This window comes from Copidosoma floridanum, unplaced genomic scaffold (genome assembly GCF_036245765.1).
Source record: "Copidosoma floridanum isolate Cflo_tuat_1 unplaced genomic scaffold, Cflo_Japanese_pri ptg000006l, whole genome shotgun sequence".
NCBI classification, from domain to species: domain Eukaryota; kingdom Metazoa; phylum Arthropoda; class Insecta; order Hymenoptera; family Encyrtidae; genus Copidosoma; species Copidosoma floridanum.
Genome location: NW_028321883.1, coordinates 18634919 through 18661840, shown reverse-complemented (window position 1 = coordinate 18661840; position 26922 = coordinate 18634919). Strand labels below are relative to the sequence as shown.

The window sequence follows — 26922 nt, the reverse complement described above, 5'->3', positions numbered from 1 at the left end:
TTTTGAATCTGTAAGCGACTGTAAAGTTTATCGAGCTTCTGCAGTATTGTCTCGCCTCTGTGACACCACCTACATGATGTACAAGTAAGGTAAGAGTCAATACAGTGCGATATAATCGCTTAATTCTATTTTTTTACACCAATACTTTGGACGGAACCACTTGAGGAATCAAAGTACTTAACGATACGTTAGAGCGGGAGAGAACTTGTGCTTTTTATCTTTCTAGTTGTATATTTCATAGATCATTTCTCACTAGCTAAACACAGCTTTTTAAATTTTTTGTACAATATTTTTGTGCTTTGAAATGTTTGCAGTATAAATTGAAGCAATAAGTCAACAAGAAAGAGTAAACGACTTGCAAGTACATTCTCGAGTCATCGTTAGCTAAAAAAGATTAATAACGTGCAGCCAACAGCTATACAGAAAGTAGTAAAAACAGTATTGTTATTGCGCATCTCATACAACTTTATTATTTATTTTCTTTGTTGGCCGAGTCAAATTTTTTTTAGCCCGGTATGTGGTATTGGTAGTTCGAGCATTTATGGACTGATTTTAAGTCTAATTCCCATGTGGAAAATTTAAAACTAAAAATTTCGAATGACTCAAAAACTATTTGTTAGTATAATATATCTTCCCGTAAAGTTGGAATTCTCTAAATGTCCAGTCTACAAGATCCACATAGAACAAAAGATATGTTCGACCACTTGATCCAAGCACTTAAAAGTTTTCCTTTTTGGCTTCCGTAAAGTTAAAACTGTACGTGTCTAAACACTCACTTAAAGTTTAAGTTGCTTTCATTTGTTTACAAACGTTGTTGGGTCGTGGAATCAGAATCCGAATAAATAAAATTTCCTAATCGTGGAAAAGTAACAGTAAAAAATTCTTGTTAAAAAAATGCTCACTTTAGTAACGTGTCTCTTTTTTATCATCACGAGCTTTCTCTTATGAGATGTGTCTATTAACGTAGATTGACTCTCTTCATACACGTCTATCTGAAGTAAAAGTGTCCAGACAACTCTGGAGTAAAAGTGTACCTTTTGCTTTGATAATGAAGGTACAAGTTTACCTTTGTATAAAAAACATCACATATTATCTGTAGCCATTTATTTTTCTTTGTCTTTTACAGGTGAAAAGAAAGTATAGTAAACAAGACACTCGGCACTCGAGAGTAGCCTCATAGTCGTAACAATGTGTTCCACCTTGGTAGCTGCAGCTTTCGCCATTGGTCTCGTGTTCACCATCCACAATATCGAGAATTGTGATGCGGCTTCCACTGGTAAGCGTAAAAAAAATTAACAACAATAACAAATGACATACACAAGTACTTTTATATAGATCTAGAAATTATCATACTACTAACCATATTAACTAAGTAGTATTACTGTGTATTAATAACATTTTTCATCCACGTACAAATTAGCCATTGATTTGTTAAAAAAATGTACGATTTCACACGTAAATCGTAACTGGTCGTTCAATACTCCAATACCATAGCATGTTAATATTGTCGAGTGTCAATAAGGATATCTGAAATTCGGAAACAAAAGGAAAAGAAATTCCGATTAATAAGTTACGAATAACTAAAGATAGCTTAACTATTGTAATTTCGTATGTATATGCTTGGTGCTTATAATTAACGGCAGTTCGAAGTATCATACTGAATGATTACCTTATTTTTTACAAGCATTATGATAATATAATATTATCATTATAATCCTAATCAAAATTATATTATAAAATGCTTTACCAGCTACATCAGACTAAGAAAATTTATGCTACAAAAACTTAATTATCTTATCAAGAAAAAAAAATTGAAAAATCTACGAATTCAGCGACACACGCTGTAGCATTCACAATTATGCTCAGATAAACTAACAGTTACTTATTATATCTAATTATTATTTTTATTATATGCAGATAACAGGTAGTTATTTAAGAATCTATTAGAATTAGGTGCTCATGTACAAGAAAAAAATTTTAAGGAAAATCTTTTACTAATTACATGATAATCCATAGGTAAGTAGGTATGAATATTTTGGACTAATCGTAGAAATGTATTACAAGCTTAACTTTGGAATGCATTTATTAAGAGAACAGTTGCAAAGAATGATAAAAATTCAAACAAAACAAGAGAATCTTTGACTATTTTCAAAAATAGGTAGTCGATCAGAAATACGTATTGCGTCAAACTAATTTTATCGTTCAGTAAAGTACAAATTTGGTTAAATAAAGGTTAAATTTATTCAGCGATTACATTCATATATATATATACATACATAAACGAGGATCTAGACATTTATGGTTTTAGTTTGGATACTAATGTTTTTTCTTACAGCTTGTCCGGACAAAACATAAATCACAAAATTTGTAGTAACAATTATCGATGAAGGTCATTACACTAAAAATGGCCATTGCATAAAACGACTAATTCCAGCTTTTCTAAAAAACTATTCGAATAGCGACTGCATTTTTTTAATGATTTGCATTTTACGACCTTTTACGTGCAGTGCAACTAAAATCACTATTTAATTTAATGACAGTATGATTTATATTTATCAATATACCAGTATCTAAAACAAGAGATAAAAAATTTCACTTTAAAAAAAAACCGGTACATAGAGTGTTGATACGAATCACATACATAACCCTTAACACCCCATCTCCCACTTAAAGTATTCATTGTTACCCAGAATCCTTGGTCCATCTTTCATAACTTTTTTTTAAAATATTTATTCGTAATACTTCTTCAATTTGTCCAATTCCCAAGTTGATCTGGTGGTCATTTGTACTCGCTTTCTCCTAGAGCAGCCATACGACTGGGTTTTTGCAAAATTTCAGCCATCCGGATTTTTTACATTTTCTACTTCTTACTCACTTAAAATTTTCACCCTTCCAATATTGCAACTATCCCCATCATTTTCATTTCATACTTCCGTCTAACTATTAGCTTCTCTTACTTTATCTTTTCTGAATTATTTGCCATAAAATATCTGGGGCTCTAAATTCCACATCGTATTTAGATAGTTGTATTTGGTACTGTGTCCAATTTTTTGTGTCAACCACCTCAATATATGTGTATAATTATCCATCCATCCATGAAATCTTCACACATTTGCTCATTCCATTATTGTCATTGGCACATTGGCTAATAAGAATATTCATCTGAACTATTGCAAAAATTTTATTCTCTACAGCGAAAACTCTGAGTGGATCCACTGGACAAAAAGTACCAGAGGTTCTCCTACCCTTGCCAGAGATCTGCAACACAACAGAATGTAAAAACACAGGTATGTTTTCAACTCCGCTTCTTTATTTTGTGACAATTATCATAATGAGAAACAAAATTCTGGTAATTGATCAACAAAAGATTGGAATTAGCGGTATAAATTATTCTTTTGGGGTGGATTGACGAAGAAATATTTATCATCTTATTGATTAGATTGATATGACTTTGGGGCACCAGATAATCGCAGAAAGAAGTTAACAAAAATTTGTACGCAAAAGTGACGTAATTACGACCGAAGCCATTAAGATATGATGGAAACATCATAGCTTGCATGAATTGTGATTAATAGAAATTAATACGAAATCAAAGAAACCAACATTATTTAATATATTTATAGCCTCATCGGTATTGAAAAACATGGATCCAATGGTTGATCCATGCGACAATTTTTACAAATTCGCTTGTGGAGGATTTCTTAAGAATACAGTCATACCCTGTGACAAGACGAGCGTCACCCTTTTCGGCACCATCAACGACAAGCTGCAAGAACAGCTCAAGACTAACATAATGGAAGAAAACAGACTTAATGATTCAAAGCCGTTTAAGCTTCTCAAGACCTACTACCAGAACTGCATGAACTTGAGTAAGTAAAGTTTCTATTTTATTTTTTTATTCTTTCTGATATTGAACATAAATAAGTAGTTGTAACGTTCTATGAAATTTGACTTTACGGAAATCTTTTTTATTGATGCTCTAACACGTGATGTGGTGTCCAAAATCATTGAAGTATAATTTTTAACTGAGACAAAAAAAATTACAGCCCATATCGAAGAAGAAGGTCTGGATCCATTGCATCGAAATCTGAAAGAATTGGGTGGTTGGCCCGTTCTGATGAATAATTCTTGGGTCGAAGACGACTGGAGCTGGACTGAATCTGTCTATAAGTTAAGCAAAATGGGCTACTTATTCAATTTCTTCATCGATTTAAGTGTCTACACTGACCTCAAAAATAACACAAAACGCGTCATTCAGGTAAATAACCACAACCAAGGAGAGAGTAATATCATTGTTGCTTTTTAGCAACTGAATTTTGTACCTTCCTCATTTTATACTTCCTTCAAATATTCGTATATTTAGTTCGTTTGTCCCTTTTAACATCTACTACTATTTAATCACGACTTTTTCTTTAAGTTGGATCAAATAACTCCGCGCATATCACGCGAGTACCTGTCACGTGGCTTAAGAGATAAAATCGTAAAAGCTTACTTCAATTACATGGTCGACATTGCCCAAATCCTCGGAGCCGATCGAGACTACGCCGCTGAGCAACTCAAGGAGTCACTGGAGTTTGAAATCAAACTCGCTAACGTAAGCACAAAAACGAAGCAAAAAAAAAAGAAAAAAAAACTAAACTATTTTCCTTAGATATCACTTCCGAGTGAAAAACGGCGCAACATCACGGCTCTGTACAACCCAATGACCATAGCCGAGTTATCAAAGAAATTTCCGTCCATACCTTGGATGGAGTACTTCAATACCATATTGGCACCAATAACTAGCGTCACAGAAGATGAGGTTGTCGTCGTCAATGTGCCAACTTTCATCACAGAACTCGAAAAATTGCTTATGGAAACGCCCAAACGAGTACTGGCGAACTACTTAATGTGGCGCGTTGCTGACAGTTCTATTGATTACCTCGACGACGAAATCAGGAAGCAGCCGTTCGAATTTTATAAAATAACCAAAGGTGAGATTTACTGTCTGAATTTTTTTCATTGTAATGGTATCCAGCCAGTACAAATGGAAACTACAAAGCTTTTGGAAATTAGTGTTTTGCATGTAACTGTTAGAGCTACAATTTTAGGTCCGCAGATAATCAGTATTCATTTATAATTATTGCCATGTTATCAAAATTACACAAAACGTTTCACAATACAAAAAGTCTGTTATTTAGCTTTAACCAGTTAAGTTTATATCTGTAGAAACATTATACAACAAAATCGTATGTACAAAAGCTGAACGTCTCATACAATGCGTTAAAAAAATGTTATTCCTTTTTAAACAATGTTGTTGGTGAAAAAACAAAAGAAAGCTCATTTTATTCTTTAAAAAATTAACTACTTTAATTTGATTATTATAACTTACACTTTACAACTGCATTTTGTAGTAACGTAGTAGATTCCTTAAAAATACAAATTGTTCGTATTTCACTCTTTTGTCTAATGTAAACAGTTTATTATCACGTACAGACGTTCATCTGTGATAGCTTCCGTAAAACGAATTTTTTTGTCCAAATACAAAATATTTATTTATAATAGGCCACAGCTGTTCTTCGGATTATTTTTTCTTATGCATGTAAAAAGTAAAAAATATTGATCTTGCACTAGAGTGTGTCACATAAACATTTAAAATAATTATAAATATACTCGCGTTGCTTTCACAATCTACTTCAAATAATATGAAATTGAGAAAACTGAAATTCTTATTATACTACGACAGGAATAAAAAAACGCAAGCCACGTTGGAAGGAGTGCATGGATTTCGCAAGTGATGATTTACTTATAAGTGTAGGCGCGCTCTACGTACGAAAGTACTTTAACAAGGATGCAAAATCGACCGTCGTCGAGATGGTCTCGGACATCAGAAACGAGTTCATAAAAATCCTGCAAACGGTTGGTACATAGATCTATTTTTATTTGAAAAGTTTTATTGAGAACAGAAAATAAAATATGTTATGTAACTGATGGATTTAAAGATCGACTGGATGGACAACAAAACGAGAGAGGCTGCCCTGGACAAGGCCAAATCCATGACCACTTATATAGCGTATCCGGACGAGCTGCTCGACGACGAAAAGCTCGAGAAGTTCTACGAAAAGCTGGAGATTTCATCGGGCAGTTACCTCGAAAGTGCCCTTAATCTGACGCTGTTTGGAACTGAGTATACCTTCGAGATATTGAGGAAGCCGGTCAACAAGAGCGAGTGGATCTATCATAGCATGTCTGCCATCGTCAACGCGTATTACAGCAATACTGAGAATAGTATAGGTGGGTTTGACGTTATTGATTTTTTTAATGACATAACAACCATTCAATGGAAAAAAAGCATTACGTCAATGAAAGTAATTCAGACCTTGGCACTTTCTGTGGTATTACACTCGACAGCCAAGTGTGAGCTCACTATTTTGTGCATTAAACAACTCTAGCTTTTTATCCTTTTTTCAAAATCTAGTCTTTTTTCCCAATACCACATATGAATAATTCCTACTTTTATTTTATTTTTTTATTTATTATTTTTTTTTTTTTAATATGGCCTAACCATTAGATAACACAGACACCAAATGACTAAAAATTTTATTTACATTTATTATTTAACATAAGTTTTAAATCCTAGTTAAAAATAAGTTAATTTAAAATAAACTGTCTTAAAAAAAAAAAATAAACAAACTTTTGGTTTTAAATCACACGAAAAATTAAAAAAAAAAATTTTTTTTAAACAATTAATAAAATTTAAATAGTTACTCGCATATAAGCCTATTTTTAATTGTGGAATTAAATGTTTTTTTTTCTTAAAAATAAGCTTGGAAAAAAGTTCTAAAAATTCATACTCTTATAATATTATGTTTGTAAAAAGAACATAATTTTCATTCAATGTTATCTAATATTTTTTTTATTTTTTGCCGGAACCTTCTAAAAGAAACTCATCAACTTCCCAACATTAATATTAAAATTCTTTTCATTAGTTATACTCACAATCGTCATACTTACATTTTGGCGGAAAACTCAACATTTTTGGATATCCAATCTAACAAAGCATTTAATTTCATAGTTCTCGCTTACCATCGCATTTTATAAAAAAATCTTTCAATCAGAAAATAATACGCTTTATAGGCTTGATACTACATAGAATCTTGTACCTTACCATTTAAAAAAATGTTGAAAACGCAATAATGAAAACTTTTTAATCCTTTGATCTGCAGAGTTTCCAGCAGGCATCCTTCAAGGGGCATTTTTCAACAGTGACCGTCCAAAATATATGAATTATGGTGCAATCGGTTATGCAATGGGCCACGAGATCACCCATGGCTTTGACGATCAAGGCCGGCAGTTTGACAAAAATGGTAACCTGGTCGATTGGTGGGGGGAGGAGACCGAAAAAAAATTTCTTCAAAAAGCTAAGTGCATCATACATCAGTACGGCAACTACACATCCGACGAAGCTCAATTAAATGTAAGTTGCATTCACTTGTAAGCAATAATTTTGTATATATTATGTCATAGAAAACATTTTTGTGGAAATTGAATTTCCGTTATCTTTCTTCATTATCAAAGGTAAATGGCGTTACGACTCAGGGTGAAAATATAGCGGACAACGGAGGCATCAAATTGGCCTATCTGGCCTACAACGAATGGGTGAGACAAAATGGTCCCGAAGCTCAACTTCCCGGTCTTAATTACACTGGCCGACAGATGTTCTGGTTGAGCGCGGCCAACACTTGGTGCAGTAAATTCCGGCCTGAGAAGCTCAAACTGCGTATCACCACTAGAGTGCACAGTCCCCCCGAGTTTCGGGTCCTTGGGCCCATGTCCAATATGCCAGAGTTTGCCAAGGATTTTGACTGTCCACTGGGCACAAAAATGAATCCTAGGGACAAGTGCACTGTTTGGTAACATCTCGCTGGTGTGTGTATCTTGTTTGAGTCATTGCAGGCATTGCAAAATCATAAACAGAAACATTAACATTTATGAAAAATAAGTTACTTTCAAATGTATATGATGGGACAAACATTAACGTGTCGCTTTTATCAATCAAATACTTTTTATAACTATCCTGATTTACCAGCATAACAATTTATTTCACAATAATAAATACTTGCCTTATTTAAACAATGCAAAAACTACCTCCAAAAGTGCTATTATTAAATTCTTTAACTAACATAACCAAGATTAACAAGACTACCCTTGCTTGAACATCGTTTCTATATGTGCACTGCTAGCACAAACTAGCACAAGCAACATCAAAAAAATTTTTATGGCGTGAAATCGATTGATGGCATTAAAAATTACCATCGATCCAACACTTCTTTAACATGTTTGTAATAATTAAAATTTTTCATTTGGATATGTTTGAGTTTCAAAAATACTAGAAAAAACAAATAAAACTACTACTCAAGGCGGGTAAAAAACTGACGTACTCCGCCGTAAGTGAGTTTACCTTACATTCATAAGCAACTTTTTACAGAACTCACTCAGAAATCGGGCAAAACTCGTCCTCACTTATCTGTTGCAAATCTGCCGCACACGAGCTTTCGAAAAATCTACCATGACTTCGTAACAATGTAAAGCTTTGATAAAAAGTTGAGGGAATTGTGGTAAGTCTATCGTAGATGAATCTTGAGAATCGGAAACACGCAACTTTTTCTGAATTTCAAAAAAAATGGAAACTGTAATCAAAATTTTGCGAAAATCTGATTGAATCGGTAACTACGAGGCTTCTCACTAGTACAAGAAATCCTTCCCCTGATATACGTAGTAGTAAATACAATGGCCTCCACAGTAGCCTAATCTCTCAACGACTCGGGTGAAAGAGAGAGTTCAAAGAGCTGAGCCCACGGCTGTAAGTACACTGACCTGTAGGCGCGACCTGCCTATGTCTGCCCACTGGCACTTGCCCACACATATTTTCTTTATATGGTATGCGTACACAAGCGATTCCGCGAAAATCCCATCCGTTTTACAGTCTGAAAACAAACAATTTTTCTGGCCTTTTGTATTGATCTTATCTGTTTGATTACAGTCCTATGCAGTAAGATCAGCCTGAAAGATCGATTTGAAAATTTTGGCAACAAATGTTGTTTGACTGTTTAATGCAATAAGTCATACTTGGCAGGTCAATTGACGTTTTTATCTTACAATTAATTATACATTAATCGAAAGATTTTTCAAAAAGTTATGATCAATGTAGTAATTTTGTATGAATTCAAAAATATTTAAAAAAAAAAAAGAAAACAAGAAAAAAAATTTTTTTTTAAGTTGAATACTTGCAAACAACACTTTTTTTTGTCATTTACATAGATATTTTCAGAACAGGTAAGTAGAACAAAAATTTTAAATATGTTTGATATAATGCTTGTAAAAAGAGATTTAATATTTGTAAAGATAAACTGTAGTTTCAACTAATTTTTGCTACGCGAAAAATCATAATGAAAAGAAGTAATCTATTTTTGATTCACTGCCTAATCTGCTCCTAAAATTTCAAAATAATTTACGGTACCAACTAATTAAGTATAAATGTAATCGTACTTGAAAAAGTAAACTAAAAATTAATTTGCAAAGACTTACGAGATTAAAAAATTTGTCAATAAATTTTCAAAACGTCATATTCCTAATGAAATTTTTCGTGAAATTTCTCGTGTGCATACAGCATAAAGCAAAACGCATAAACAGATGGGCATGCGACGGAGAGGTGCATTTTGTTGTATTTACCTCTACTCTTCTCTCCTCTTCATCTCACGAGACGAAACTGCACTCGAGCAGTTTCTTATCCATCGGCGTAGGCGGAAGGGACAAAAACACCATAAGAATCATCAGCGCAAGGAGATATAGAGCGATAGAAATGGACGAGTGCCAGTGACGGCTGCATCAGCTACGATAGTTGTCTGATAGAAAGTACTTTCTGGGCAGTATTTTGTGTGTATGTGTGTGTTTTTTTACTCCAGATTTGCATAGTGCTTTTGGTAAGATATAATTGTTTACTGTAATTGTGCTTTAGTCGGTTTCATCTGTTGACGTTTCACCTCCCGTTGACAATCGATGCCTTTTATGGCCGTAGCGCAGCTTCTTGGAGTGATTCACTGGTGTTTTTTTAAAAATCTTTAATAACTTTCTTATATTCATATGCTACTTTGTGAATGTAGAAGTGTACAAATTTTGGTTTTTTTCGTTTATTATTAATATTATTATAATTATTATTATTGTTACTATTATTATAATTTTCTTTTTTTTATTGCTATTATTTTTTTAATCGTTATTAATTTTTTCCACATTTAATCAAGTCAGTAAGCTTTTAAGACTAGGTATCTCAAGTGTATTATTAAAAACGAGTTTTCAAACTGCTAAATTTTTTTTCATGCTAATAAAAATATAATCTTTGTTAGTACGATGACTTATTCAATATATTTTATTAAAAAAATAATGGTTTCAGTTTCACAAATTTTAATAGTTCGATTACAGAGTTTAACTACTATACAATTTTTTACTACTTCTGATTATTTTTTTCATAAACCAGCTGTAGGCTTTTTAAGTTAAAAGGAAAATTCATTAAAATACTTATTTTTATCATGCATTTTTTCTGTAAAATCATGGAAACATTTTAGATCGCAAAAACAATTTAAAAATTATTAAGTAATTTATTTTTTGCCACAACAATAAAAAGCTGATGTTAAAAAATATAAAAAATCTAGATAAACAACTGCATTTTATTTCTTTTTATACGATTTACTTTAGATGCAATGCAGATATTCAGTTATGCAAAATTGGTACAAAAACAAGTGAAAACCTGTTCCTTGCAAATTATTATAAAAAAGTAAATCGACATTTCAGGACATAAAGAACAACAAAAAACTAAAAAAAAACAATGCACTTCGCTATAATATACATTTTTTTCAACAAAGCCCTCCTAACGCTTTAAATAACTAATTTTTAGTCGTCTGAAAAATAATTTAGTATCGTATAAATCTTTCATTTGACATTTCTTGGGAAATTTGAAATGTAGAACACAAAAAGCGTAGATATTTGAAAAATATAAATATTTTTGGCACTATAACCAATGAAAATTATTTTGAACTTTACCAATAAATTTTTTTTACGGCAGCAGTGTTTTTAGTTAATTTTTTTAAAGCAAAGGCATAATACACTCGTAACTTTAGAAAAAATATAATTTTTCCCTATAGAAGAGTATGTCGATTATAATCCAACTTTTTCTTCAGTGATAAATTTATCAGTTGTACTCATTTTTTTACATAAATGTAGAAACCTTTTAAATATTGATAAATTAATCCTCAGGGCTTATAAAATGTTTTTTTAAATAAATTATCAATGAGAGAATCTGTTACTTAAAAAAACACTATTGATTTTAAAAAACTTATATCCAGAGGATATATACAGGGAAAAGAAAATTGATACCGTGACTTTGCTCACTACTCAAAAGCAGACAGAAATAAATATAAAATTATGAAAACACAAAATTAATCCACATCACAACTTTATGGGTATCGTACATAGTGGATAATCTCATACCAACTACAAATAATTAAACAAACTCATTGATTTTTTTAGCTTAAGTATTCAATAGAAATTTTTTTACCTGAGTACCATTTTTTCATGAACTCAAAAAGGACCACACCCTTAAAAATACACTGTGTATTTTAACTGTACAATAGAAGCCAAAATAAAAGGAAGTGTATTCAATTAAAAATGTTCAAGAAAAAATATAAGTAAAAAAATGAAATAATTACGAAATCGTACAACAAAAGTTTTTTCATCATGACTTTGTCATACAATATCGCACATAGCATTTAAAATAAAAAAACGAAGCACTTGGCATAAGCATGGATTCTTTTTTTAAGCGATGGACAAGATAGTGTACGTTCAAAATGACAATCCGGGAAAACTACGAAAACTACAAAATTTTTTAATTCATGAACTTTCAATGCTCATAACTTGTGACACTGACCATCTTTTGTGTATATAACATAAAAGGGTCTAAAATTTTGTTTCGTTTGTTTAATTTTTTTTTCTTTACCGTTTTCATTTATTTTTTCGGAGCAGAGTTATCATGAAAAAACAAAAAACATTAAAAAAGTAGAATCTGGTTATATTCAATTCACTGAAAAAAAAATTAAACATAAATTATTCATTAAAACTTTTTTCTTTTTTTGTTTTAAGATCTGTCAAACAAAAAATTTTCGAGGGTTTTCTCACACACTCGATTTACCTATTACATTCGATAAAGACATAGGCTTTCCAAATCTCTCACGTATGAATCATAAATTAAAATTCGCAGCAAATTAAAAATATTCTTAAGTCACGCAGGACGATATGGAACACGAAAAAAATCAAAAATGAAAAAGATCATTTGACCACGACGTACAATGGAATACCATGCACTTTTACATAATAGACGAAGGAGCAGTTCATAAATACGTACACCTATGATCAACGAAAAGGAGCAGAAAAAGAGAGGGAGGAGAGCAGAGGTTTTAAATACCGGTGGGAAAAGCACGCGGACGCTCAGTATTAGTTTCGCGATCGTCATGACCGAGCCACCGTGCCACTCGCGCTGACGTGTGCGTGCATTTTTCCTCACATCTCTATCTCTCTTTCTCTCATCTCCTTTCATTTTGTCGTAAATTTCTTTTTTCACCATCAAAGGTGCCGAAAGTTTTATTAAGTTTAATTGATACACATTTTTTACGCTGTTTTTGTGAGTGAACAAAATAAACAAAATTTTTCATCAAAGATGACAAACACCGAGCAGATCATCGTCAAGTTAGTATTGATTCCTACATAGTGGAGATTCTGCGAATGTACGTGCTTTGTAATACACGGATGACTTTTTTTTTTTTATTCCTATACACGCATATTTAATTTCTGGATGCTGTAATTATTTTTATTGTATTAAAATAATTATCATCACGTATTTAAAAGGCCTTTCATTTTTTTTTCTAGTTTGCTTTTCCTCTTGCTCCTCCAGTACTATTATTGTGTGTTCAATCACTAGTTTGAATTGTTGTTGCGAATACCAAACTTGGGTCTTTGTCGTGTAGATATTATACTTACAGAATACGTGAGTTGCATCCAAAACTCACACGCTAGTGCGTTTGATGATAGCATCCTTTTTTTTTCTTGTTTGTATAAAATACGAGTATAATAACGAAAAAAAAAAAAAACAAAAAACATACGTCTCATGTTGTCGAAATGTAACGTTGCGTTTCGATAATTATAAAATATGGGGCTAAAGTTTTATAAATTACAGCTGTCTCTTGATAGGAAAAATTCGTCTTGCCGATCTCACAAACAATCTCACGCGTATCTTTAATAAAATCACCGACAAACGCGAGGGCAGTTCCAACGTGAATCCAAATCCATCGAAGGAACAAACTTATATAAAATAATACGTATGAATCGGCACGCGTATGTGCGTCCCTTGTTATCACCGGCAATATACACACAAACATTTGTGTAGGCACATTGGTACATACAAATGTATGGATGTGTGTGAGCTTGTAGTAAGTTCATGGCACGTATACAGTGCAAATTCCTCCGTGAAATATTGTTTTTATCAAATGTGCATCTTCCTCCACACGAAAGCGCGCGTACTCTTTCTATTGTGCCTATTGTTACTGTACTGCTTTTGTACCTACTTAATAATGCTATCGCTTAATTTTCGTGTTGTTGAGCGCGGCTATTAAGACATCGTTACTAGATAAATAATGTCCAAGCGTTGGCCATTTTTAATTCAGCCTATTAGGTTTGGTGGAATTTAATTTTAATTAAGTACTATGATCAATTTTAATTTACAATTAACAAAAATATCGTTATATGTTTATAGTTTTTCATTATTATTTATATTTTAATTAAATCTGGTTCGTTATAAGGTTTGTATAATATTAAAACAGTAAAGTTTTATATTAAATAAATGACTATGATTTGATGTTTCGATTACAAAATTAAACAAAAAAATACTATCTCGTTTATTCTATTGTTTACTGTAATATAACTCTCATGGATGGAGCAGAAAAATGAACAGTAAATTATCTGGCTGACGGAGCTCTTGGAATGAAACGTAGAGTTTTTTATTATTTAATAGACGAGCTGTTACGTAGACAGATATTTATGGGGGCACGTGAATTCCCGCCGAAGACTACTAAAATAAATAGCCTTAATATTTATGATCTTATGTTAATTCTGTGGGTTTTTTTCCCTTAAACTAACATGAAAATAGGAGGGAGCAAAAAAATATAGTGGTTTAAGGTCCAAGTGTAAGAAAATATTTGAACGATCATATGAAAAAAAAAACGCTTTGGGTTATTAAGCCGATATGACAATGCGCAGAAGTCATATAAAGCAGGAAAAATAGAGACCTGACGACACTAATTAGACGTGATCTCATACGAGGGGTGGTGCAGCATCAGGAGGTGAGCAAAGCCGTAATTATCAATTGCAAATATTTCAGGTCATTTAAATAATAAAAGTACTTTGGAAGTAAAATTTTGTGGACACCCTGCAGATTAAATCAGTTTAATTAATTTTTTAACTCTATTGTTATTGCAACAAATAAAATAAAAAATTATAAATACAAAAAAACATTGAGATTGTATTTTTTTACATTCTTCGAAATATATTATATTTGTTTATAATTGATAATTGCATTTAAAATATAACTTCAAATAGAAGTGCATCAAGTATTCAATTGAATCAAGTATTTAAAATAAATTATTATTAACAAATGTATTAATAAACAGATGGATTCAAAACTTTGATCAGATGCAATAAATAAAATTCGATTAAATTATTGAAACACTTTTGTGTTTGGCAAGACACGACTTTTAAAGCAACACTACAACAAGCCTGTATGTGCATAAAAGAACAAAAAGGAGTTCATGTTAGCACGAATGTAATCAAATCTATTTCTAGAAAATCTTTGGATCGGGAAAAAGTCTAGAAAATTACAGTATGGCAATAAACATTTTTTTAAATATTATCTTTGTGTTTGCTTATATTTCAAGTAACTCAATCAAGTACAATTATATTCAAGTATTCTTTTTGATTTTTTATTTTCATTAAAAAATATTGGGCTTACAATAAAGTGTTAAACAAAGTTCTGAGTACTGTTTTTAAAAATTACATTTTTAAATTTTTTTTTTTTTTTTAACTTGAATTATATTTAAACACTTCTCTCCAAACACTATATAAATAGTGTATTTTACTTTAAATACAGTACTTAAATGACTGAGTAGAACTCCAATCGAACAAAAGTTTAAGTGTTGAAAAATATTTATGAATCTCTGGCACTCTGATCACAAACGAAGCTCACCAAATGTCAAAACTACGGAAGTGTAAAGTCTCAATAATCCTACGTTTTCTATTATAAAACATAATAAAAATGAGTATAGACCAACAAATCGTTCACCAAATTTTTTTTTTTTTTTTCATACAACATTGCAGAAACACAAACTGGTGGAAAAGTCGCACGGCCTTGGAGCGAGGCTTGTTGGTCATGTCGGTCTGCTGTCTACTGGTGACCGTCGGTCTGTTTGTCGGCATCGAAGTCGTTGCCACGAAATATCGCAGCTGCGATCGACAGCTGCTCGAACGTAAGTCTCACGACGATTTTCTCTTTTCATCAACTTTTATTTTTAGAAAATGTACGTAATATGTTTGATTACGAAAAAAAATATAATACGTAATAGGTGACTGTGAAACGAGAATTTCAAGCAAGTGTAGAAAGTTGTACGTAGACACATGTGATAGTACATAATGTACAAATATATTTAACTTTATGTCTGAAACCACATGGGTTGTGTACTAGAGGTATTATTGAGTATACAGTTTTGTCGAATTCTTGAGCTCTTCTCGCGTTACGTCCGTTTAATTTACTAATTCTAGTGCGACATACACTCCTGTTTGATTATACGTCAATTAAAGGATGGATGCAATTTCGATGATGATTGAATTCTTTTTTTTTCCCTCAGTGGCGGAAACGATCTCGCAAGGTTTATTGTGCCATTTATAAAGGCCAGTGCCTGAAATTACCGCAAACAAAAAAAAAGAACGTATACCAACTTGTTACAGCGGAAGGCGAATCGCTCGGCAAATGCATGTACTTTTTTTGTTCACGGGTGTAATAAAAGGACACTCAAGGCGACAAAGATAAAATGAACTATCCAATGAGCGTCCAATAACAAACGCCAACCCATAGATCCCTGAGCCACTTTTTTTTTTAAACTTGGTAAGAAAAAATACTATTTAAAAAAAAAAATAACAATAATAAACGCGATACTTCCTTCCTATATCCTATATCATAACGTCCATACTTAACATTGTATAATAAATTATCCGCTTCGTCCCATGTTACTATTCCAGCGAATCCCAGCGAAACGCCTCATGGCAAGGTGAACTTTGAGAGTGTTTTATTATCTCGAAAAATTACAGTACGTGCTGTAAAACCAAGTTGGTCGATCCTGAAAAAAAAAAAAAAAAAAAAAAAAAAAAAAAAAAAAAAAAAAAAAAAAAAAAAAAAAAAAAAACATTACTCGATTGTAGAGTCTCGTCTCGGCCGGACGATTGCGCGGAAAAGAGCTGTAACTTTGTCAACCAGACGAGTGTGTGTGTGTGTATGGATGCGGTATATAAAGCCGGCGCGTCTCATTACATACCTTGTACACTCGACTCGTGTGCCGTGCAGCTAGCTCTTACTGAAAATTGCACGTGCGCTCTCAATACTTGCGTAATCCACAAACTTGCATCGCGATATCTTCTTCCTCTATTTTTTTTTTTTTTTTTTTTTTTGATGTATAAAAATTTTACCTTTGCTGTATACCGGAAAGGTAGATTGGGTAAAGAGGCGGGGCATACTTACGGAGTGGCATGATGTATGTGTCAACACATGTTCGACAAGTGGATGGGTTACGTACCAGTCCATACTTACATACATGTTAATGTATTGTTTTGCTGAGTTTGTCGATCGAGCTTTCCGTTGTTTTGCAACTTTTACAAGTATACATTTGAAAAATAATTGTAACAACTATTATTTAGGGAATTAAATTTTTTTGACGCTTTGATTCGACCGTTGGGTAATTTTAAATATTACTAGCTCTGCTAAACAACAGATATGAAAAAATAAGTAGAAAATTGGCTTTTTTTCAATTATGATAAGAGATATAAAAGATATCGTTCAAAGATAAGAACTTGTGAGAGTCTCTACCACTAGGGTGGTGGTTTTTTATTTCTTAAGGTATTAGAACAATATAACAGAAAAAAATAATTTTAAGGAATTTACATATCAGAGACAAACATATTTTTTCAGATCTAACATGGAAAACGTTTTCTTTGTCAATAATGTTTACGTAGTTAAAAAAAAAAAAAAGAAAATAGTATATATTGTTACTTTTTTAATGAGACAGCGATTTATATTCTGCGTAGCTTGACACAGAAAATGTATTTTCAAACTTCGTGTTTCTCATTAAGTTAACGAAATTCAAAGTTATTTAGAATTTTCCTCAACATTCTAATTAGCTAAATAACAACGTGAAAAAGATAAAATAAAAGTTTTTAAAATAACAATGCCAAAATTAGCTAATCTAAATTTGTATTTCTAGACAACAAATAAATTATCACTAATGAGCCTCAAAGAAATTAAGTCATGATTATATCAACTTTTTTTTCCAGTAAATGGCACGAAATACAGAGGAGTCAAGGGATCGAAATTAGTTGGCAAAGATCTGATTTGCGTGTCACCCGATTGCGTCCACACAGGTGAGTTCCTTTTTCTGACAGCTTTTATCATCTCGCACTATAATAAAAAAAAAAAAAAAAACACACACGAGAGTAGCTCTCGCGCCGCAAATTCGCGAGAATGACCGACCTCGAAAATTATCTCCGCCACAGAATTGCACCTACCCGCGGTAATGCTTATCATCATCACAGACGCTTTTCTCATGAAGCCACAAATTTCACGTCAGTGCAAAAAAAAAAAAAATTAGAGTATCAAATACCTTATGAGCTTGACACCACATTTTCTTTTCCGTAAATCACTAAAAACATTAAACACCAGTAGGTAATCATGTAAATTTATGTCATTGACTGGAGTACTCAAATTTTTGTCACAAATTTTAAACACTTATTCAATCATGTTTTTGTTTCTTTTTCTAAGGCTTAAACAATTGATTTTAAATAGTTCAGCATTTTATTTTAAAATATTAACATACACAAACAGACACGGTAGTCGTATCGTAGCAATAAAAAGTTTCAAAAAAACGTTGTATTCCTTGATCAAATAGAAAATATGGGCAATTTAATTTTTATACATGTTAGTCTTATATTTATGAGATGAATTAGGAATTTTTTTTAATATTTGGCTTATAACATTTTTTTCATTAAAAAAAATTGAGCATTTTCTACAATAAATATAACAATTTTTTGTAAAATTGAAACTGCTAAATTGGTAGCTATTTATTTTGGAAGCAAAATTAGCCCAAGGTTATTGAAATAGGTTCGTTATTGGAAATTTTTCATTCCATTTAATCGGAGGATTATTAATAAATTAATTATATTATTACATATAACATATTAAATGAATTATTCATAAATTTGAAAAAAAAAAATTTAATAAACATTTAAAATCATAATTGCCTTTTATTTGAATAAGACATAATTTTTTTCCTGACAATTCCAAATTTGTACGATACAACTACCTCAAGGATTTTTAGTTTCAAAACACTTGGATTCACAGCGAACGATTAATTTATCCGTCGATTTCTTACGCTACGTATGCAACTAAATAGCATCGGTGATTCTGGGCAACATGGATCCGGATGTCGACCCGTGCGACAACTTTTACGAGTTCGCCTGCGGTGGTTTCATGAAAAACACGATTATACCCGACGACCAAACGAGCGTCGACACTTTCAGTATGATAGACGACGATCTGCAGATGGAGGTCAGGGCCAGCATCGAGGAGAGCATCCAGGAGAACGAAAGCAGACCCTTCAAGCTCATGAAGATCCTTTATCAGAACTGCATGGACAAAAGTAAGCGATTTATAAAAAAAAAATCAACATCTTTTTCAAATATTTATTTAGAAAAAAAGATAGAATTTGCTTCATTTCTCAATTATTAAATATTTATGTAAAATATTTTCCAATCAATCTTATACTCGTCCAACTTTATAAAGGAAAAAATTTAGAGAAAAGTCCTAATAAATAAACAAAAAAGGTTTTTGTGGTTTATTATACTTTACAATAAACTATGTTCTCTTAAAATACATAGCAATACTTTTAGCCGAAAAAATTTTGATTGGGTATTATATTAAAAATAGTGCTGAAAAAAAAATTCTCATGTAAAAAATAATGCTTTACATTTTCGGGAAAAAGTTTAACTTCAATCAGTTAAAAAAATCCATAAAAAACGATTGTCCCTAAATTTGTCGATTATCAGGTATTTCCTGATGAATATTTTTGGTAAAATGCCTCACGTACACTTGATTAAATTAAAAATCACTTAATTATTTTACCAAGTGAATTTCAGCTCTAGTCGAGGAGCAAGGCCTACAGCCGCTGTTTAAAATAATCGACAGGCTTGGCGGCTGGCCGGTACTTTTGGAAGACTACGACGACGACGCGTACGATTGGAAAACATCGGTATACCGGAACCGTAGGCTTGGCTTCTCAGTGGATCACTTTATCAGCTTCGACATCGACATAGATCAGAAAAATAGCTCCCGGCGAATGATCAGTGTAAGGCTCGTCACAGTATAATACACTCACTTGCATACATTTTCGTAGTAAAAGAAAATGCTTTTCATCTGCACGCAACCGTAAGAAGTGACAAATAATTGTCTAAAATAAAGAGAAAGTGTAATCGTCAACTGAAGAAGTTGCGCGTTTAATGCAATTAAAAAAAAAAAAAAAAAAAACATTGTCTCCTGCAGTTGGATCAAGCTTGGCTGTCGCTGCCACGCGAATACCTTGCCAAAGGACCGCAGAACGAAGTTGTGAGTGCTTACTACCGTTACATGGTCGACATCGCCATTTTACTCGGTGCAAACAGGGATCGCGCAATTGAGGAGCTCCGGGAGTCGCTGACTTTTGAAATTACTCTTGCCAACGTAAGTCTCTGTCTACATTTGTATACAATTTTTTCAATTACGCGTTGATGGAAAAAATTTTTTCTACTCAATAATTAGATGGTGGTAACAATAATATAATAATAGTCATGGTGATGGTCTCACTATTTGTTAAATATAATAATTAATTTCGTTATTTATAAATTGTTGCATCGTTGCAAACGTAAACTGTAATGTTTACTGAAGAAATATAAATTTTTCGATATTTTGTGATCGTTATAAAAATTTCACGACAAAGTTATTATGCATACGTTTCAATATATTAACAATTACTTATAACTGATAACCAAAATAATTGTCAATTTTTAGATTTAAATTGTACATTGAGTCATTGTGAACGAGCGATTATTTTTTTTCTTAAACCACTGAATTACAATTTTACGTAACAGTAAAATGTGAAGAGCAAAACGTGCGTAGAGCAAAATCTGATATCATGTGTACATAATGCATACTCCTTTTAAATTCCTGGCTTAACTGATGACTAGCAAATTTTACGCTAAATAATATACGACAGACGAGCAAGTCAAAGCGCAGAACGTGAAAAATAATGAAACAATTACGAAATTTCAGTCAAAAGTGTAATTAGAGGCACGATGATTGAAAAAACATCCAGAATTCATGATAAATGAGTTTCCAGCCTATTAACTCGGTAGAAAAAATAAATAAATAAAAATGTGTGGATAGCCTTGAAAATACTTAAACAATTTAATAAAAAATGAAACTAAGCGATTACAGCTCTTTATTGGATTGATGAAACAATGTTTATAAAATATCTTAAAAATGATACCTTTGATGGTGTAACCGTTTTGATGAAGATAAAAAAAACCGGTTTGTTAAATAAAAATTAAGAAAAAAAAAAAAAAAATCCTTTGAGCTCGTGACATAATTTGCAAATTTCTCGGCAGATTTCACTGCCGAGCGAAAAGCGTCGCAACGCCACAACCCTCAACAACCCAATGACGGTAGCAGAGCTCACCGCAGCCTACCCCAGCATCCCGTGGCTCGAATACATGAACGAGCTGCTGGATCCCGTGCTCGAGATCGACGACAACGAGGTGGTCAACGTCGACGAGCCCAGCTTCGTTTCGGCCCTGGAACAGTTGCTGCGCGTTACCCCCAAGCGCGTCCTGGCCAACTACGCCGTCTGGAGAGTCGTCCGGGACTCGGTGGATTACCTCGACGATGACATCAGGAAGCGGCAGCTTGAGTACTGGAGCGAAATCACCGGCGAGACCGAGCGCGAGCCTAGGTGAGTGGGTTGTTTTTTTTTTTTTTTTTTTTTTTTTTTTTTTTACAAATGGATTCCCAAAATAACTTGGTCGGGATAACCGGAATATACACCACACATACAGAGCAACGCTGTCTAGTCGTGCTGATTAATGCTTTGTTTCGAATGTTTGTAGTTATAGGATTTTTATTTAATTTTTGTCATAAGGTGTTGTATGTGTGCGTTTTGTTGAAAAATTTTAAAAGCAAAAAATTAATGGTTAAACGAATACAAACAATTGAGCTGTAAAGCATAGAAACTAGAGAAAAAATAACATTTGATTTAAGAAAATTCTTTAAAATTTCTTTAAAATTACACCAATTGTCTTACGAGTATTCATCCAAAACAATTCACGTAATACAGCATGAACAAACTCTCCTTTCTCACGCTCTTCTTGCACCATTTCTTAGCTTCTAAGTACACGTGACACTCCAGACATGCAATCAACACTGACGCTAACGTGCTTAAATTAATTTTAACTCTAATAAACGCATACATGCATCTGTTTATTCATATAATACCGGCAATTGTTAGTTATAACTAAAGAATTTCCTTTTTCTTTTTAATTATTTGAAGTACTTGAGATAAAGCATACTAAAAACAAAACGCTTTGCTCATTTTTCTTGTTTTAAATACATTTAAAATACAATGGTTTTTAAAATTTTTATGAAGATTTATAATAAATACTTTGGTATAGTACAAAGACAATTAAAATTAATTTTTCCATCAATTTATTATTCACGAAACCAATTCAAATAAATTGATCAAAAATTAAATAAATCGAGCATTAATTTTAAAATTTTAATCCGGTAAAAATGTATTTTATAGTATACATATTCAAAATAATTTATGGTATATTTAAATGTATAGTAAATTGTATGTAAAATAAAACAATGAAATTTTTTGTCCTCCAGAAGACGTTAGAAATATTGCAAATCAAACGCCTTTGGTAATTTTTTGAATAAAAATTATGTAATTCTTACTTTAAATAATTTTGGTACCATCTGAAATACAAGTGAATTTAATAGAAATGAAATTTTTTTTTTAACATTAGTATTTAACTGTTAAAAAAATATGAACCACGGCTTTAGGTGGCAAGAGTGCGTGGGCGTAGTCTCGAGCACCATGTCACTGAGCATCGGCGCACTCTATGTAAGGAAGTACTTTGACGAGGAAGCCAAGAACAACGTCGTTGAGATGGTTGCGGATATACGCAAGGAGTTCCGCAAGATCATCGAGAAGGTCAGTGTGCGTTACATGTACCCACCTGTGCCTCGACCCTTGCATTAATATTTCCATTTGTCATTGTGACGGAATGGAGCTGTGCGCTGCAATCTATAATTTTCCGTCGCTGCAAATCCTCATTGCCCAATGATCGTTGTTTTCGTGAATTTCGCAAATTGTCGTGAGCTTAAGCACGATTGTTGTGGCCAATAGTCTTTTACTCGCACTTACTCAACGAAATAGAATTTTTTATTTAAAAAATTGTAAGGGTTATTTTTTTGTAAATGGCATACAAACATTTTATTTCCTACCTCTTGAAAAAAATGGTCCGTAAAATTTAGCTGATAGTCAAGTTTGATATTCAGGCTCAAATGCATAAATTTTATAAGAAAGTGCTTTCATGGATATCATTGACAAAGATGCCAAGTAAAAGTGATAGTTCTAATTAATTAAAAAATCTACAAAAGCTTATACTTACGCTCTCAATTTACATTAATAATAAAAAATTACAAATTTATCAGTCCAAATTTTTTCCAACGAAACAATAATTCAATAATTCATTCTTTACTCTAAATGTTCTCATTACAATTTTTTTTCTTACTGACTGGAGTATTATCAAATTGTTAGTTACCATAATACTCTGTTACAGTACTCGAATCAGTAATTTTTGTCCTATAGTGATGATTTAAAAAACTGCTAATTCTTATTCAGAAATTCACTATGATAATGTTTCAACAAACAGAGAATAATAACTTTAATAGCGTGTGTGATAGCTATCGATTGTGTCAATGATTCATTTGAATCGAGAGCAATTAATTTTATCGTACAACAAAGAGTTAGAAAAAATTTTTTTAATCAATAATTGAATCTGGTGATAAATTACCCGAGTGTTTATGAAACATTTCATGTAGAGATAAAAACTTTAATTACATTGTTCACTAACTTGATGAAAAAAATAAATAAATAAATTCAGAATATATATTTATGTGTGTACAGGTCGACTGGATGGACGAGAAGACGCGAGCAGCTGCTCTTGACAAGATAGACGCGATGAACAGTTTCATAGCTTACCCGGACGAGTTGCTGGACGACAAAAAACTCGAGCACTACTATAAGGCGCTGGACATATCACCGGGACATTATTTCGACAGTGTATTGAATCTCACTCTGTTCTCTTACGCGCGGTCCATCGAACAGCTCAGACTACCAGTGAACAAAAGCGATTGGGTCATGTACGGCGACGCGGCTGTTGTCAACGCGTACTACTCACCGAATGACAATAGCATGCGTGAGTTTTTTTTCCAGGGGAGATTTTTGTATCTAGTTTAGGAAACTTGGAAAACTTTTTGGGGCTGGCTGCTTACGTATTGCAAATTCCATTTTATTGATGAATGTCTAAACACAAAATGGGTTAGGAAATTTAATGTTCCGTACCCAAATTGAATATGCTTCTTAGATGTATACTTTTCTGCGGAATGTAAAATGATAAATACCGTCTAAATCATAAAAATTATAAAACAAAGAAAATACTAGTCATCAGAAAGATGCATTTTTGTTGTTATCTAATTGCATCAAGGTTATTTTGAGATCATAAATCATGAATTTTCAATGAGATCCCAGAAATTCAAATAAATGGACCCAACGTGATGAACGAAATTCTTCATTTTATTTGATTAATGGCAGGGGGTGTACATGTGTCTGATAAAAATCAACAATCGTAGATTCAATCAATGTAGCAAAATATATAAATCAGATTGATTCACAGAGTTTCCAGCCGGTATCCTCCAAGGCGAGTTCTTCAACAAAGACAGACCACAGTACATGAACTACGGTGCGATCGGTTTCGTGATGGGCCATGAGATCACCCACGGCTTCGACGATCAGGGCCGGCAGTACGATAAAAATGGCAATCTCATCGAGTGGTGGAAAGAGGAAACGAAAAAAAAGTTCCTCCAGAAGGCCCAATGCATTATTAATCAGTACGCAAACTATACAGCCAGTGAAGTTGACCTTAGCGTAAGTTTTATTAGCTTTATTCCCTGTAGTCGCCAAGTATATTTTTACCACTCAGATTTTACAAATATATAACTGTTAGTAGATAACCTTTGCTCTATAAATGTTTATTGTTGCCACAATATGTTTTTTAACTGATTCGTCGTAAGTAGTGATTTACAGCAATCAAGAAAACATTTAATCGTTTCATTATATAATACTCAATTGGCTATACTATTTGAAAAAATGTATTAAAACCTACCCTAGAGTTGTTAAACACAGTGTTAGCCATTAATTTGTATAATAAACTTAAATGCATTATTATTGCTAAATTACCGTTATTATAAGTAAAAAAAAAAAAAAAAAAAAAAAAAAAAAAAAACATTTTTTCCATTCAGATTAATGGAGTAAACACCCAGGGGGAAAACATCGCGGATAACGGTGGTATAAAGGAAGCCTACCTGGCCTACGACGAGTGGGTGCGACGCAATGGTCCCGAGGCTCAACTTCCGGGTCTTGAGTACACGCCCCAGCAGATGTTCTGGATAAGTGCGGCAACTGTTTGGTGCACGAAGCAACGCAGTGAGGCGCTCAAACTCGACATCATTTCGGACGAGCACAGTCCCGGCGAGTTTCGGGTTCTCGGGTCCATGTCCAACATGCCCGAGTTCGCCAAGGATTTCAAGTGTCCCCTGGGCTCAAGAATGAATCCCGAAAAGAAGTGCTCGATTTGGTGAAATTGAGGAGTTTATGTTGTTGTTGTTGTTGTTGTTATTGTTGACAGTTGGAGCAATGTGTGTATATTTTTGTGTCAGATGAATGATTTTGTTTCCCATTATTTGTTATTGCTTTCGAAATGGTTATGTTTATGTAGAGTATTTTATGGGTGTATTCGTATATTTTTCTTTTTAATTTTATAAATTATTTTCTTGAGCATTTGTGTAACCTATTTAATCTAAAGTGATCTGAATTGCAAAATAAAATAGTTTGTGAGTACATAAAAAAACAGGATAATATACTTTTCAGGGTTTCGTTTTTGGATTGCATACTATAATAAATGAATTAACAGTATTTTGATGATGAAAGTGATTTTGAGAGTTTGAGAGTCAAGTTTGAATGTGTCATGTTAGCAGTATCAAATTTATCATGTCCTTAGCTAACTATCGTGTTTGTAAAAAATTTAAACTAGTTTTAAGTAACTTATAATTACAATAAAATAAATAATGTCGATGATAACGATTAAGGAATCATCACATTTTTTATTATAGTAATAATCAATCATCTACATTCCTGGAAAAAATTTTTTATAAAAGAATACCTGCTTATAAAATTTAAATTGTGCATTGGCTAGTTAGGCAATAGAAGGTTTATTAAAAAATGTGTACAGTCATATGTTCAAGACATTTTTAGACTTAAAAAACTAAGCATGTCTGTGTAATAAAAAATGTATTATGAGTATTGTTTGTATATTATAATTTTAGTATTTCGTGCTGAAAATAATAAACACTCGTGCGAAATATTTTTACTATATGTAAAATGTGAACAAGAACCACTTAATCGTATTATTACTAATGACCAAAAAAAAATTTATGCAAATTATAAATAAATAATTATACATGTTTTATATATGTTCTTTGTAAATAAATAGAAAACATTTTTGAGAAATGGTTGAACAAAAATTTTAGAAGATCAAAAGTTTTATACCTGTATGTAGTGTACTATATTAGCACCAAAAATAAAAAAATTACAAGAATCATTTGGCTGTATTACTATCAAATTATTTGTAAATAACAAAATAAAAAATCATGTATTTATTTTTTGGACCTAACAAATTACACAATTTTTTTACGTTAAAATCAATTAATTTGTAAAACTCTTAAAAAAAAAAAAAAAAAAAAGTTTTTATCATAGTCAAGACTTGTACAATTTACTATTTAATAATAGAAAAAAATCTCACTATAGGCACCAAAATAAAATCATCTTAATAGTATCAAAAAAGAATAAGATGGAAGTGGGTCGATAAATATTTAAGATGAGGATAAATTTTGTGAATTTTTACAGCCTGTTACAGCTTTAAAACTAATAAGAGCAAAAGTTATAAGGTAGAAAAAATATTTTTACTTTCAAATAATAAAGTACGTCTAAAAGTTAATATTAATATATGATAATATAATAATTGCAGATATACATATATCCGATTATCGAAAGTTTAATGGCGGAAAAGAGGTAAGGTTGGTAAAAATAAATAAAAGCACAAAACGCATGTTCAAAAATTTTTTCAATTTCATTATTGTTCATAGTTACAAGT

At 32.2% G+C, this 26922-nt stretch overlaps 2 protein-coding genes across 2 annotated transcripts; both read left to right on the top strand.

Moving 5' to 3' along the window:
- The first annotated feature begins 1188 nt into the window (after nucleotides 1–1188).
- On the top strand, nucleotides 1189–7896 carry LOC106638973 (neprilysin-2-like). Its single transcript, XM_089598769.1, has 10 exons — nucleotides 1189–1276; nucleotides 3177–3287; nucleotides 3624–3869; nucleotides 4047–4258; nucleotides 4418–4594; nucleotides 4652–4973; nucleotides 5726–5898; nucleotides 5982–6273; nucleotides 7206–7456; nucleotides 7558–7896. Exons 1-10 carry the CDS (start codon nucleotides 1189–1191, stop codon nucleotides 7894–7896), a joined length of 2211 nt encoding a protein of 736 aa, XP_089454895.1.
- A 4643-nt stretch (nucleotides 7897–12539) lies between these two features.
- On the top strand, nucleotides 12540–26365 carry LOC106638974 (neprilysin-2-like). The gene is made up of 11 exons (XM_089598670.1): nucleotides 12540–12774; nucleotides 15454–15602; nucleotides 17677–17763; nucleotides 18792–19037; nucleotides 19534–19742; nucleotides 19937–20113; nucleotides 21037–21380; nucleotides 22490–22640; nucleotides 23619–23910; nucleotides 24388–24638; nucleotides 25013–26365. Exons 1-11 carry the CDS (start codon nucleotides 12746–12748, stop codon nucleotides 25349–25351), a joined length of 2274 nt encoding a protein of 757 aa, XP_089454796.1. The 5' UTR covers nucleotides 12540–12745; the 3' UTR covers nucleotides 25352–26365.
- The last annotated feature ends 557 nt before the right edge of the window (nucleotides 26366–26922 follow it).